The 15,096-nt window shown below is 50.4% G+C and overlaps 1 protein-coding gene across 1 annotated transcript; it reads right to left on the bottom strand.

Moving 5' to 3' along the window:
- Nucleotides 1-5,216: 5,216 nt before the first annotated feature.
- LOC133363036 (cytochrome c oxidase subunit 7A-related protein, mitochondrial) lies at nt 5,217-9,382 on the bottom strand. The gene is made up of 3 exons (XM_061582049.1): nt 9,261-9,382; nt 7,132-7,263; nt 5,217-6,689 (listed from the first exon to the last, which is right to left on the bottom strand). Exons 1-3 carry the CDS (start codon nt 9,330-9,332, stop codon nt 6,549-6,551), a joined length of 345 nt encoding a protein of 114 aa, XP_061438033.1. The 5' UTR covers nt 9,333-9,382; the 3' UTR covers nt 5,217-6,548.
- Between the last annotated feature and the right edge of the window lie 5,714 nt (nt 9,383-15,096).

Here is a 15,096-nt window from a genome sequence, read left to right on the forward strand (position 1 = left end):
GCCCTCCGTTGTTGTTGATAACGACTGCCTCCAACTGCCCAGTAGCGTCCTTCACGAGCTTCCTCCACAGAAGCTGATCTTGACACCGCTGGTACCAGTCATCGACAAGTCCACTCAGCTCCACATCCTCCTGTACCACATCACTCCATCTCTTCTCGAGCCCGTGCCGCGCCCGTTTAGCCCCCTCCATCCGGCCGAACAAAAGCTGTTTAGGCATGCGGTGACTGGGCACGCGGGCTACATGACCCAGCCAAAGCACCCTTGTCTGCCGGAGCTCACCGATGGGACTTTGTCCAGATCTCACACGCACTGCAGGACGCACACATACCGAGCAATTCAGCCGGAAGCAGCAGAAGCGGCAGCAGCACATGCTTTATTAAGTCAACGACCACGTTAAAATAGACTCTCTTTATTCACAGAAACCAACCGTGCCATTACACATCGCCGAGTGTTTATTGCTTCCCCTACGTGGAGGTGCGGGCTGTCTACGTCCCTGCCCAGAGCTACTCAAGCCCCCCTCCATCACCGAGCCCAGTGGTCGGCTCCAGGGCCGCACGCGCCTCTTTGCGGTTGCTTCGTGACGTGAATGCGCGTGTCCGCATTCACGCGCATTTCGGCTCTTGAAATATTCAGTTTGACTGAATTCGAACAAAAATGTCTCCTTGTTATTTTGGTTGCCGACCCCTGACCTTGCCTCCCCCACGTGGCCACGATCACGGCTCACACCAGTGGACAGCAATAATTAAACCGGTCCTACCTGGATCCTGTCATGCCACCTCCGACGTGACCAAGCTGCACATAACCAGCACGGTGAATTATGGTCAAACAACCCCCACGACCGGTGCGGCGTGTGAACAGCGGCGTAGGTAGCTATCGAGTAGTGCGCAGGGCGGTGCAACCGCACCCGGGGCCCACGTGCCGGACGGCCAGAGGTCGCAACCGGGTACCCGATACCCGTACCCTACCCGATACCCGGCTACCCGTACCCGGCCGGGTAGCCGTCTGCGACCCTGGTGCGGCCGGGTACGGGTAGGCCGTGAGTCACTGGTGAGTAACCATTTGTCACTCATTTCGGGTAGGGTATGGGTAGGGAACGGGTACCCGTACCCGGCCGTACCCATTTGCGACCCTGGTGCGGCCGGGTACGGGTAAGGAATCAAAACCCATTTGCGACCTCTGCGGACGGCCCCAGGCAGACATGTCCCAAGGGTAAACCGGCGAATCGGGGCGATCGCCCTGGGCCCTGCACTGTGGGGGGCCCCGCGCTTTGATGTCACGGCGTCCGATATAATACTTTCGGTTTAGGTTGAAGGCGTCGGTGGGGGGGGGGGGGGAGCCCACACAGTGGGATTTTCCCCGGGCCCCACGGCCCTGGGCCCAAGTACTGGGCTACGAAGAGAGTTGTAGAGAGGGGTGGTCCCATTCATTCTTTGCACAGGGCCCATAAGCCAATGAAGGTTATTCACCGTTTGCCGAGGCCTTCGTCCAGCAGTGGATTGACCGAGGTGCGTGCATTAATTATAATTATTTATCACACGTTATTCTCGCCACGGAAGGGTTACATTCTCACGACACAGCAATTGATACGATTGACGGCTCAACGCGTTAATGCCTTATTCACCCGGTCAGTCGAGTATTGCTTCACTGGAAAACTGGTGCTTCAAAAGAATATTCACACTGCTGAGAATTTGCAACAAAACCGCAAGAAATGTGCCGGAGAATATATTCCAGGGCACGCATTGACAATAATGGCTAACAAGTCCAGACTTTTTAAAGCTATTCATATACATTCGTTATCACGTGACAGTGTATTATCCGTTCTTTTTCCATTAAAAACGATAGTCCCATATAAGTGTTAACATTGTCTTGAAGCACCCTCGCCTGACAATGCTGTCTCCATGCACTGGCTTAAATCAGGGGTAGTGACCGTACGGACCACGGGCAGGGCACGGCCCTAGACTTCCACTTCGCACGGCCGCGCGGCCACCGCTTGCAAACAGCCCGCATGTAATATTGATCTGTGCTGCCCAGCGCTGCGTTTGCTCTCAGGGCTGCACTGCCCTGCACTGCTCTCCGGCGGGCTTCCGGGCTGCGCCGCTTTGGCGTTGTTCGGCACGACGCCCGGACGCTTCGCTGCACGTGCCGAGAGAAGCTTTGCTCCTTTACTTCTCCAGCCCCTTCGCCCTCTGCCCCCCCCCCCCCCCGCGAAGAAGCTCCCTGAAGCTGCTCTCGGCGTGTGGAGCGAAACGTCGGGACACCATAATTTCGAACAAATGCGAGGCGCCAACCTGAAGACAACGTCAGAGAGCTGCGGTATTCCAGCCGTCACTGCCAGGATCTTGGCCCCACACCGATCGGGTACGAGAGGGGAATGTTCCTGAAAATCCTCGTACCAAACTCTGCCCTTATAAAACTCAACGTTTAACCTACTCACGCCGGCTTGTGCCCGCCCTCACAGTCGGCCATATTTGCGGAATACACCACGCCGTCGTTGACCCTGGCCATTGACCGAGCAACCCAACGTTCCTACCAGCTCCCTCCGCAGGAGAAATGTTTCACAAAGCCTTGGACAGACAGCCTGACGGACGGCCAGTCCGGCGGACAGACAGGCGCCTTTTATATTGTTGGCGGCACGCTCAGTCCCGTTTGCCACTGCGTTTCCGGCACACTGACAGAAGTGGCCGAGGTGCTGTGTGCGTTCGTGTGTGGGCAGCGGTCGTGTAGCGGTCAGCACGCTCCGCTGCTAACCCAGAAACCCGAGTTGAATTCCCGCTCACGGGAGACAAAGGCGGCCGGGCGTGGTATTGGCCACCCACCCCCTCGCATGCCATGCCGGCCTTATTAGGTGCTCGCTAACAGCACTTGCCCCAACGGTCTGTCAAGGCTACATGGGTGTCCTTCGTATTTTTTTGTACGTATGGCTGTTCACCAAAGGAATTTGAAAAGTCCGATGCGGCGCTCAGGTAAGTCAAAGGTTAACCCGGCCTTGGTTTAAACTGTCATTTACGGCAGGCAGCTTCTATCAACAACGCACCAGGTGTGTGTGTGTGTCCACTCAGGCCTGCAACGCAGGTGAATGTGTGTCCGTTGCTGGACACACACACACAAGCACACACGCATACGTCAAAGTACAAAGATCCCTTTCATAGCCTTGAACAGTTGCTGTTAGCGAGCAGCACCTATGAAGGCCGTGTCACCCGACGGGGTGGGTGGCCGCCTTTGTCTTCCTAGTGCAAATGTTTAACACAACCCACCAGGTACTCATTTAAGGCTGAGTCGACCCAGGGGAGGCCGAACCGGTTCAAATATTCCCCACTGTTTTTGGTCGTGAGCGGGAATCGAAGTCGGGTCACCGGGTTCGTAGCGTAGTGCGCTAACCACTGCGCCACCGCTCCCCACTGGACCCACCCACACCACACGTCGTTCCTGGCATGAGTATAAAGTGTCGTAGGTTTTCATTTCATTTGTTTGCAATTACACTGTACAATCCCGAACCAAAGCATTGTGTCCCAACCTTTACCATGGGTCCCTATCAAGTTTTTGGTCATTTTTAAGTTTAAATCAAACCGCTCTCATCTTGTAGCTATGCACCTAAGTTGTGGATTCCCAGCTGTCCCGTACGTGACTAAAGATTCGTTTGTGAGAAAAAATTGTTTTAAGTCAGGGTCATGCACCTTTCGACAGCACCCGTCGTGACATCACTGGCACGGATTCTCTCAGGCTAAATAAAGATTCCAACTCGGATTAAAACCGTGTGGGAGTAATGTCACAGTGATGCTACGGGAGTGCCATGATGACGCACAGATGATGGAGTCTTTGTAAGTCCTTTTTATTCTCATTAACCGAAGCTTCAAGCCAGATCTGGTGTGAACTATAATTACAATTACAGCAGCATTGTTAGCTGAACACTAGAATGGCAATTACCATTGTGAGTGCCACTCGTGATTTTGAACGCAACTCATCATTTTACCAACCAGCGCTCTCAGCAGACTGCGTGCTAGCCCCCCCCCCTCCAAGTCACCCTTCGCTCAGTGGGAGGTCGCTCATTCTCCTGTGCTGCCCCATTGCCTGGAACTCCACCCCCAAGCCATCCGTGCTGTGGGCTCCCTGCCTCTATTCAAGTCCCGGCTCAAAAGCTTCCCACCTGCCGATGACTGTCTGCCTCTCTCTCTCGAGCAAACATGGAGACCCACAGACTCACATGGAGACCCATAGACTCACAAAGAGAACCACAGACTCACTGAGACCCACAGACTCACAAAGAGAACCATAGACTCACATGGAGACCCATAGACTCACAAAACGAACCACAGACTCACTGAGACCCACAGACTCAAATGGAGACCCATACACTCACAAAGAGACCAATAGACTCACAAAGAGACCCATAGACTCACAAAGAGACCCATAGACTCACATGGAGACCCTACACTCACAAAAAGAACCAGACACTCAAATGGAGACCCCTACACTCACAAAGAGAACCATATACTCACTGAGACCCACAGACTCACATGGAGACCCATAGACTCACAAAGAGAATCATAGACTCACTAAGACCCACAGACTCACATGGAGACCCATAGACTCACACAGAGACCCATAGTCACATGGAGACTGGTGACTGACTGCCTCTCTCTCGACACAATTAACAAGCCCACTGGTTCTGTACAGTATCCTGAGATGCGGTCGCAGATACGACACTCTGTAAATCCAAACAGTAATTGTATTGCGTAGACACCCATCGACTTACCTAGCAACCCCATAGACTCGCAGAAACCGACTCACATAGAGAGACAAATTCACAAGAGAGACCTCTCTTCTTTCCTCTGCCAATGACTTACCGACTTTCTATCTCTCTGTATAAAATAAATACGCCCACCGGTTCCGTACAGGCTGCAGTCGCATGTAGACACCGCGATATATACATCCGCATCGTATTGCAGTATTTAGCTTTTCCCTGATACACACAGACGTTCACACACACACACCTCCCTGTGGTCCCACTAAGCACACTTCAACATGTGCCACAACTGTCGTACAATCGCGATGAGACGTCATTTATTTACTACTTTAGAGTTGGTCATTTGCGAACTGCTGGAGTTAAGAGAGGGAGCGTTCCTAAGGTGATAAACAGCTCTTATATTCTTGGTTCTTTTGGTAAAGTAACAGTAGAAGGGAAATAATAAAATTATTAAAATTATATCTTTTTAAAATAATTTAAAAATGATACATTGATTTATTTTATTATTTCCCTTCTACGTGACTTTACCGAAAGAACCAATAGTATGAATCCCTGCAGTCACGAAAGCTTTAAATTCAAATTTAACAGCTCTTATCTTGTAGCTACATACCGGGGCTGTCCTCCACGTCGTCATGATCGTGCTCATCGGCGTCGCGCCATGAGAGACGAAGAAGAATCCGTGAGGAACTCTCGCAGAGCAAAAGTGTAACCCCCTTCGTGATGACCGAACGGCCCGTGGAAGTGGAAACCACAGAGCTACTTCGATATCTTATCAGTGAGCTCCGATCCGCCCAGCAGGGGTCAGCACTTTCCCACCCACCCTGCCAACGAGTAACGCTCTTCCTATGACAGTCTAACAGAACTATTTATTCTCGAAGCTGGAGTTTAGCTAAATTAAGTGACGGAGCCAAATGTGTTTCTTTCGTGTGCAGTTGTAACGTTGTGACGTTGTTGTTGGACCGTTTTTGACCTGCGCCTACTGGATTCCTCCAAGATGAATGTCGATTCTGAGTTTTTGGTGACTGGGCCGAGACCATGTAAACTCGCTACATGCGAGAACTCGGTTTAATCGCAGCGCAGTCTATGCGAGTCTGTGGGTCTGTATGTTAAGTCTATGGGTCTCTACGTGAGTCTGTGGGCCTCGATGTGGCACTCATTGTTACCCCCTTCTCTGCGTGGTTGGCACACGAACCCAAACTCTCATTCACGGAATTTGCCAAACATCCCAACTATCGCAGAACCGACTCCTGAAAATTAATCTTCAGACTCAGTAGGAGGATTTTCCTGGGTAAACAAATGACACTGTTATAATTTAGTGGCGGTGGCGGCGGAGTGATTAGCGCACAACGCACTGTGAACCCACGTTCCTGGTCATGGCTCACATAGGTGGCGAGTGATGCCAGAAACCGGTCCTGCGTGCCTCCTGCCCTCGCTCTCACTGACCGGCCAGAACCCAGTTTAACCACGAGCGGCTGCCTGGATGTGGAACGAGGATCTCGCCGGTTCCAGCTGGGCTCTCTGAACCCCGCACCTCCCGGCCACCTCCTAGTCACGAAGAATTTAAACTGGCTACCACGTGCGGCTGCCCAGAGCACGGAGCCTAACAGGTGAAGCTACAAGAGAAGAGCTGTTCGTTTCGTGGGCCGCCGCCCTTCGCTTGTCGTGCCCACGAGGCGACACGGTTTTTGGTTTAGAGGACGAGGTGTTTGCCCTCCCCAAATTTCCCTCCTCCCCCACGCAACCCCGTCCTCCTCCACCACCTCGTCGTCGTCGTCGCCGAGGCTACCGAGGTCACGTGGTTCCGTCAGTTCTTCTGTGGCCGCGCCGCCATGAGCAGTGCGATGAGGCAGTAGATGGTGCCGCCCACGGTGAGCCCCATGGTGGTGCGGTAGAGCAGCCGGTCGGCCATGCCGCGCTTGAGGTGCACGGGCAGCCCGTCTGCTCGCTGGCGCAATGAGAAGAGGAAGGAGAAGGATCACGCACACGCGAATGGATTCGGCAAAACATGTGTTACCTGCTTTCCAAGAATACAAGAATGTTAAACTAAAACTTAACTATTTTGCCTGGCTACAAACGATAGCTCAACGAAGTGGATTATCATCATGTGGAAATGTATAGCAGCCAAACACCCTAAAGGTGTGATGCTGATTCTAAATGTGGAGGGAAAAACCAGAGGACCCCGAGAAAAATCTACGCAACCATGGGGAGAGAGACACCGCAAATTACAAATATACAGCAGGCATCGTCAGGGTCGTGATGGAACCCACATCCTCCTGTTTCCCAGGCGAAGTAGTTAACATCTTGCCACCGTGTGGGGAGGTTATAAATGACCCCCAGATGGTTTGGGGGTGCTTCTGTGCTTCGCGAAGCGTCTTAAGCCCTCTTACCTGGAAGAATTTCTGCAGCTCGGGGACTCTGTTCTTCCCCAAGAACGCCGGTTGACTCGCTTCCGAGGCGGCCTTCACCGACCCGGAAAACACCATGGGGGGTGATTCAGCGGGTACGGCTCCCCGCAAGCCCTGGGGGGGGGGGGGGGGGGTGGGGGACAGGCAAACATGTAACCTTGGGCCAACGTTGGTTGACATGGGCCGGCGTCATCGGCGGCTTAACGTCGGTGCTATACGTCGGGAAAAAGTTGCGCGTTTACTGGCTGAAAGAGATGACAGCAGGTACCAAATACGACACCATTCGCCACTAAGTGAAGGTGACGTCACCATAACGCCTGTGCCAGGCCAGGTGCACTTTGAGGCCACGTAAAGTGTCGAAGGCTCGCTGACAGGAGGTCTCGGGACAAAACCAGGTGCCATGGGTTGGCTGACTGAGATGACCGGTAGATGCACCAGCTGTACCCCCTATCCACTGCGGGAGGAAGCTTCAGACTGGTAAGGGAATAGCCTAATATACACTGCCCAAGAGGCTATGCTTGTACTGTGTGTGTGTTGGAGTATTTTTTAGGAAGCCACTGGAGCTATGCAATTTAAATCTAAATTAAAAACATGTTTCTTTCAAACTGCTTTTTTGTGTTTAGTTTGTTGTCCTCCTGCACCTCCGATTAGCGCGGGTGGCTACGTACGGTGTGAAAGACCCATAGACTCACACAGAGACCCATAGACTCCCACAGAGATCCATACTCACAAAGAGACCCATAGACTCACACAGAAACCCATAGACTCACACAGAGACCCATAGACTCACACAGAGACCCATAGACTGGCACAGAGACCCATAGACTCGCACAGAGACCCATAGACTCGCACAGAGACCCACAGACTCACACAAAGACCCATAGACTCACACAGAGACCCATAGACTCAGACGGAGACCCATAGACTCACACAGAGACCCATAGACTCACACAGAGATCCATACTCACAAAGAGACCCATAGACTCACACAGAAACCCATAGACTCACACAGAGACCCATAGACTCACACAGAGACCCATAGACTCCCACAGAGACCCATAGACTCAGACGGAGACCCATAGACTCACACAGAGACCCATAGACTCACACAGAGATCCATACTCACAAAGAGACCCATAGACTCACACAGAAACCCATAGACTCACACAGAGACCCATAGACTCACACAGAGACCATAGAATAGACTCACACAGAGATCCATACTCACAAAGAGACCCATAGACTCACACAGAAACCCATAGACTCACACAGAGACCCATAGACTCACACAGAGACCCATAGACTGGCACAGAGACCCATAGACTCGCACAGAGACCCACAGACTCACACAAAGACCCATAGACTCACACAGAGACCCATAGACTCCCACAGAGACCCATAGACTCAGACGGAGACCCATAGACTCACACAGAGACCCATAGACTCACACAGAGACCCATCGACTCACGCGGATAACCATAGACTCACACGGTTGACCATAGACTCAAACAGAAACCCATAGTTTGTTGTCCTTCCCCCGCACCTCCGATTAGCACGTTTGGTTACGTACGGTGCATAAGAAGTTCAACATACATACACCACAACACACACACGATCATTATCGACGGCCACGCTCTATCCACTGCTGCGTGAAGGCCTCCAAAGAAAGTCGATACCGGCCTTGTGTGCTATCCTGGGGCATTGGGGTGGCTCCTATCCGCATCGACGCGCGTGGTGAGGTATGGTCGCGCTCACCGCCTTGACCGAGCGACACGGCGAGGCATCATCCAGCAGTGGAGCGAACACGGCATTTTTAAAATTCAGAAATCGTTTACATTTTATAGTTTGGATCCGCACTGCGGTGGCCGTACATCCAATCACGACGAAGAATATCCGAGCACGTGGTGCTACAACAGCCAATCAGATGCCGCCGTTGCTAATACGAACTTCGATTTCTAAATGAAGCCTAAATCCGAGGCTTTTGGGACTTGTTTCAAGGGTTTCGGGTTGGGGATACAAAGACGGCCGTGAGAGAGACACAACGGGGGGGGGGGGGGTGGTGGGGGTCGCTCCGGCCGTCTTTGTATCTCCAGGTGGTCAGCTTGTCTCACCTGTGGGCAGTAGGCGGCTTGAGGAGAGGCGCCCGCCAGACGCTGCGTGACCCCATTGAAGCGGTAAGCCATGACCGCAACGTGTGGAATCGATTCTCTCTGAATCGATTCGCGAAGCTTTCGATTCCAGGAATCGATCCGGGAATCTCATCGTCGTTGTCGGTCATGATCAATCCACTGCTGGATGATGACGACAACTTCATCCCTGAACCGTCGCCATCTCTCGCAATACCACGATGTTAATAGTCCACCTAGCACCTTTTTGTGTGTTAGTTTGTTGTCCTTATCCCCCCCCCGCCGCACCTCCGATTAGCAACGGTTGCCTGCGTACGGTGCGAAAAAAGTTCAACATACAGACAGGCTTACAGCACACGCACGGCATCGCTCCATCTCCCTGGGGGCGTTTATAATCTCTCAGACTCGTCACCTCCTTCGGCTGCCACCTCGTTATCATCCCCTCCGATTAGCACGGGTTGCCTACGTACGGTGCGAAAGAAATCCGACGTTCCACACGTGCATCACTCCTCGCCGTCACGTGCCCCAACAGCCCCAACTACTGCCAACAATTGTATTGGACAACGCGTCGTTTCACCGGCCCCATCATGGTTCACCATCGGCCATGATCAATCAACTGCTGGATTGAGGGTCTTGTCGCGACAGCCGTGCGGGTCGATCTCGGAGGCTGTCAGCAGAGGGCAGTGCAGCAAAAATAATTCCAATGAACGAATCAATGAATTGATTTGTTGCCCCATTGCAGCGGGTAGGGCGGGCAGCAGACCCGTCATTGGTTCAGCCTCCCCGGGAGGCCCTGGCCCAATCACAATGGTCAGATGTGGGCACGTGGGAGCGAGCCACGTGACACACGATTGCAATTCCCTGAGGCCATATTGGGTAGGGAGACGTCCATGTGTTGGTACACAGTGCAATACTCTTAGGTTTTTTTCGGTAAAGTCACGTAGGTAAAAATAAATAATAAAAATGATGCCTCGCTTGATACAGTAAATCTAGCTGTGGACTGTCCCACCTGATGACGGAGACTTGTGTTGCCTGTGAAACGTCGTGATTTATAATTTTATTTCTATTATTATATTATTTTAATTAATATTATTTATTTTTACCTACGTGACTTTACCGAAAAAACCTAAGAGTATGAATCCTTGCAGTCACGAAAGCTTCAAATCTACACAGTGCAATGTATCGGTACGCAGTGCCAGCATGTCAAAGCATTGATATAAGCAAATACGTACTAGTAAGTTGAATTAAGGTATAAGAATAGGGGTTTCCCCATTTTTCTGGCAACAAAACTGAAACCTTTTTACGAGGAACCGTGTCTGCATTAACCACAATACTTGTGGTCAAAATGCAAACAAAAAACATACTCTGCTAATATATGCATTGTCCTTGAAATTGATTGGTCTACACCAGAGACAGCTTTCTTTTGAGCCGAGTTTCAAACGGTGTACAACCAGAGGACGCCAAAAGGCGTACAGCTCAAAGACAATGCCACTATCAGAGTAATGAGGGATCGGGGTAAGCGTCTACGTATTCTTATATTTTGGTGCTGGCAAGGGAGACCATCATAATGAATTAAGATACTAAGTTGAGAAAAATTGTTACGTACGTGTAAATGTATTTTATTCAATTAAATTAACGTATCTGTACCAAGAGTCACATTGATCAAATTAAAACACTGTTTACGTGTGTACTTAATGGATAAGGGGGTATCTGTTCCACGAAAACAAAAGCACATCCAAGAAGAAATAATATTTTAATGGCCTTCCGGATCAATATTGGCCAGCGATGCTATGTAGCTCTTTCTCAGAAGCGACCTGGCCACAGGTGATGATAGCTCAACGCAGTGGCTTATCATCACGTGGACATTTATAGCAGCCAGATACTCCAAACGCATGTCTATACATTTGGAAGAAAAAACTGGAGGACCCGGATAAAAATCCACGCGACCACGGGGAGAACATGCAAACTCAAAATATACAGGCGTTAGGATCGGGATCAAACTACCTCCTGTATACTCTTAGGTTTTTTCGGTAAAGTCACGTAGGTGAAAAATAAATTAAAATTAATAAAAGTAAAATAAAAAATCACGACGTTTCGGAGGCAACACAAGCTTCCGTCTTCAGGTGGAACCGTCACAGCACGATTGCTGTATCAAGTAAAGAGAAATTCCAAGAGACCCGACCTTGTATATATACTGGTTGAGGGGGGAGGAGCAAGGGTAGCCCCCTGGATCGGAGTTTTTTATTTATTAAGGTAAGGTTGGTGCGGCTGAGGCTGCTGCTAGGACCTCCTGTATACCAGGCGAGGTAGTTAACATCTCGCCACCGCAGTCACGTGAGACCTCTCAGTCTACCAGCCATCACTAGACTCTTCAGTAAAAAACTAAGCCTGACAATGATTATATCGCCGAGTCTCAAGACTCATATTCAGGAGGGTGCTTGCTACATTGAGATGCTCGGACATGAATTCTCTAATTGGTTACGAGAGTTTGGCTTCGTGTGGGAGGAGGAAAACGCCAAAACCTGTCATGCCAGAGGAGAACTTTCAACACGTGTGGATCCCACGTGCCGTGATGCCTACCACTGACAGCACCACGTACATGTTTAGGGTGTGTATTGATGTGTGAAGCATCTATTCAGGTTCCAAGATGATTGCGTGTAACCAGATGATACCACAATGAACCAAGGATAGAGCCTCGTTTGCAAGTCACATGGGGCACTAGCCTGCCAGTAGGGGGCGATGGTTGCTACTGTGTATACAATCCCAAATAAGTACTGTGTGGGTATTTTATTTTTATTTTCCGGTACACGATAGCCTAGTCTTGACAATGACGTCTGGGAGATCTTATCAGGTCCCTCTTTGAAACAGACGGAGTGTAGTAACATTACGGTTATTCCACCCGCAGTATTAATCAGGGCGGCTGCTGAAATCGAACCGTGAACCTACTCTCTGTAACAGAGGTGGAGTGTTATGACATGTTCGTGTTGTGTGATGTATGATGTAACTTATTTAATAATGTTGTGCGTGTGTGTTAGTGGAGTGTTTGTGTTACATGTTAGTGGTGTGTGTGTGATGTATGATGTATCTGATGTCATAGTGTTGTGCGTGTTAGTGGTGTGTGTGCGTGTTAGTAGTGGTGTGTGTCACATGTTAGTGGGGGTTGTGATGTATTTAATGTATTGATGGTGTGTGTTGATGACATGTGAGTAGACGGTGTTCATGATACGTCGGTGGTGTGCGTGTATCAGCATGGTGTGTATCAACGTGGTGTATAGGCGTGGGTGTGTGTATGACTTTGTGGTGTGTGTGCGTGTGTGGTAGTGTGCAATATTTTGCTGTCTTTTCTTGGATTTTCTGTTTGCACTTAGTCACATATTCACTTTAAGATGTTTTTTGTTCATGTTTTTGTTTGTTGCGGTTGCACCCGATTCAAGAGCCGAATGGCTCACAGGGCTATACCTAATAAATGAACTTGAACTTGAAGCTGTTAGCGTGCTGCACTACGAACCCAGCGACCCGAGCTCGATTCTCGCTCACGGCCAACACCGGTGACAATTATCTGAAATCGTTCCTGAGCCTCCCCTAGGTTGACTTAGCCTCGAATGAGTACCTGGTGCGATGTGTAAACATCGCCACTGCGGAGCCAAAAGCGGCCGGGCGCGGTGTCGGCGGCCTTCATAGGTGCTCGCTAACAGCACTTGCCCCAGAAGTATGTGCAGGCTACACGGGGGGTCTTTGTCTTTGCAATATCAGCGGTGGTATCGTCGGTGGCTGTGCGTTGAGCAGCTGGCCTCCTGTTCTGCAGCTGTGCCCCAGCTGTTGCCGCATCTCGCCATGCGGTTGATGTCTCTATACACACACACACTGCTGCCGTATAGGGTAGAACCGGGCGCAGTTATTCGGGGTGAAGCGACAGGCGGGAAGATTGAGCGATATTCTTTGGTTCTTTCGGTAAAGTCATGTAGGTATATAAAATACATTTATTTTATTTTAAATAAAATAAATTTGTTATTTTAAATTAAATACATTTATTTTATTTGTTATACATTCGTGACATAAAAATTTAAATAAATGTATTTTTATTTTAAATAAAATAAATTTATTTTAAATAAAATAAATTTACTTTATTTTAAATACATTTTTATTTTAAATAAAATACTTTTTTTATTTTAAATAAAATACATTTATTAAATTTTTTTATACCTACGTGACTTTACCGAAAGGACCAAAGAGTATGGATCCCTGCAGTCACGAAAACTTCAAATCTAGAAAGATTGAGCGAATTTAAGGCGCCACGGAGTGCAGCGATATCATCAACACCTCGAAACACCACCACGCGCGTCTCCTGTAGCGTGTGTGCATCTGTGTACCTCCCATGAGCTCCGGTGGCTACGCACGGTACGAAAAAAGTCCAACGTACGTACACGTGCATGGATATGCGTAGTGGTCCTCCCCCTAGGTTGACTCAGCCTTAAATGACTGCCTGCTGCGGTGTGTGAGCATCGGCACCGGGAAGACAAAGGCGGTCGAGCGTGGTGCTGGTCACCCATCTCCTGTGTCAGCGTTAATAGGTGCTCGCTAACAGCCACACTCCAGCATGCTGTACAAGGATATATAGGGGATCGCTGTCATATGGATATGCATGTCTGCCTGTGTGCATGCATATTTCCGCGTGTAGGCGTTGGCTGGGTCACGTAGCCCGCATGCCCAGCCACTTCTGTTTGGTCGGATACATGGGGGGCTAAACGGGCGCGGCACGGGCTGGAGAAGAGATGGAGCTGATTTGGAGCTGATGTGGTACAGGAGGATGTGGAGCTGATGTGGTACAGGAGGATGTGGAGCTGATTGGATTTGGCGATCAGCCTCTGTGGAGGATGCTCGTGAAGAAATGCTACTGGGTAGTTGGAGGTAGTCGCCCTCCAACAACAACAAGGAGCGACGCTCACAACAACGAGCGGAGTTCCGGGCGTCTAGAACGCAGCGAGGTGACACACACTGGGGAACACGGGTGGTGCATCTGCCGGTCATCTCAATCAACCCATGGCACTTTCCCGTGACCTCCTGCCAACATCGAGACTTCGACACTTGACGTGGCCTAAAAGTGTACCTAGTCTGGTACACGCCGGGTTGGACGTCTCAGACAATGAGTAGCGAACGGCGATTGTTGATGATGATGATGGAAGTGCATCTCTAACAGTATCTCTGTGTATGTCTCGATGTGTACCTCTGTGTGTGTATCTGTCTCTATGCATCTGTCTGCATCTCTCTGTGGACGTGTCTCTCTCTGTGTCGCGTTTCATCTACGCGGTGGGGGGGGGGGTGTCCGTGTTTTTCGAGTGGGCCCAGGTTTTCTCCTCTCTGTCTCTCTTCTCCCCAGAGTATTGTTCTACAAATCACCAAACACACGCGCACACACACACGCGCACGTGCGCGCTTCGCTTAGCGGTCGCAGCGCGCAACGGTGATTCGATTAAGATCGGTTTTAAGCATCGATTCTTACAAACGACATCGGACAATCTACTTCCCACACACCCCGTAGACCCATCCGTCCGTTCATCGGCGCGTCCCATTTACATATTCACCCAAAAGACCGATATCCCCCAGTGTAGTCTAACACAGGCTGTTGGGGCAAGCGCCTTCATAGATCCTGTTGACGAGTGCCTGTGAAGGCCGACACGGCACACGAGGGGGTGATGTGGCCGAGAACAACGCCCGCCCGGCCGTCTTTGTGTTTCCTGTGCTGATGGGGTTTGTTTTGCTGACACACACCGCACTCGTTTTAGGGTTGCGTGGACCTAGGAGAGGTCCAGCACCAGTTTCA

This window comes from Lethenteron reissneri, chromosome 8 (genome assembly GCF_015708825.2).
Source record: "Lethenteron reissneri isolate LAM-NWPU_2019-01 chromosome 8, ASM1570882v1, whole genome shotgun sequence".
NCBI lineage: Eukaryota > Metazoa > Chordata > Hyperoartia > Petromyzontiformes > Petromyzontidae > Lethenteron > Lethenteron reissneri.

Bases quoted from the DNA above. Each gene is read 5' to 3' on its own strand.
- LOC133363036 (XM_061582049.1), bottom strand. From the start codon at position 9,332: ATGGCTTACCGCTTCAATGGGGTCACGCAGCGTCTGGCGGGCGCCTCT. The intron at 7,264-9,260 runs GTGAGACAAGCT...CCCCCCCCCCAG, and splicing joins AAGCCGCCTACTGCCCACAG to GGCTTGCGGGGAGCCGTACC. The intron at 6,690-7,131 runs GTAAGAGGGCTT...TCATTGCGCCAG, and splicing joins AGCTGCAGAAATTCTTCCAG to CGAGCAGACGGGCTGCCCGT.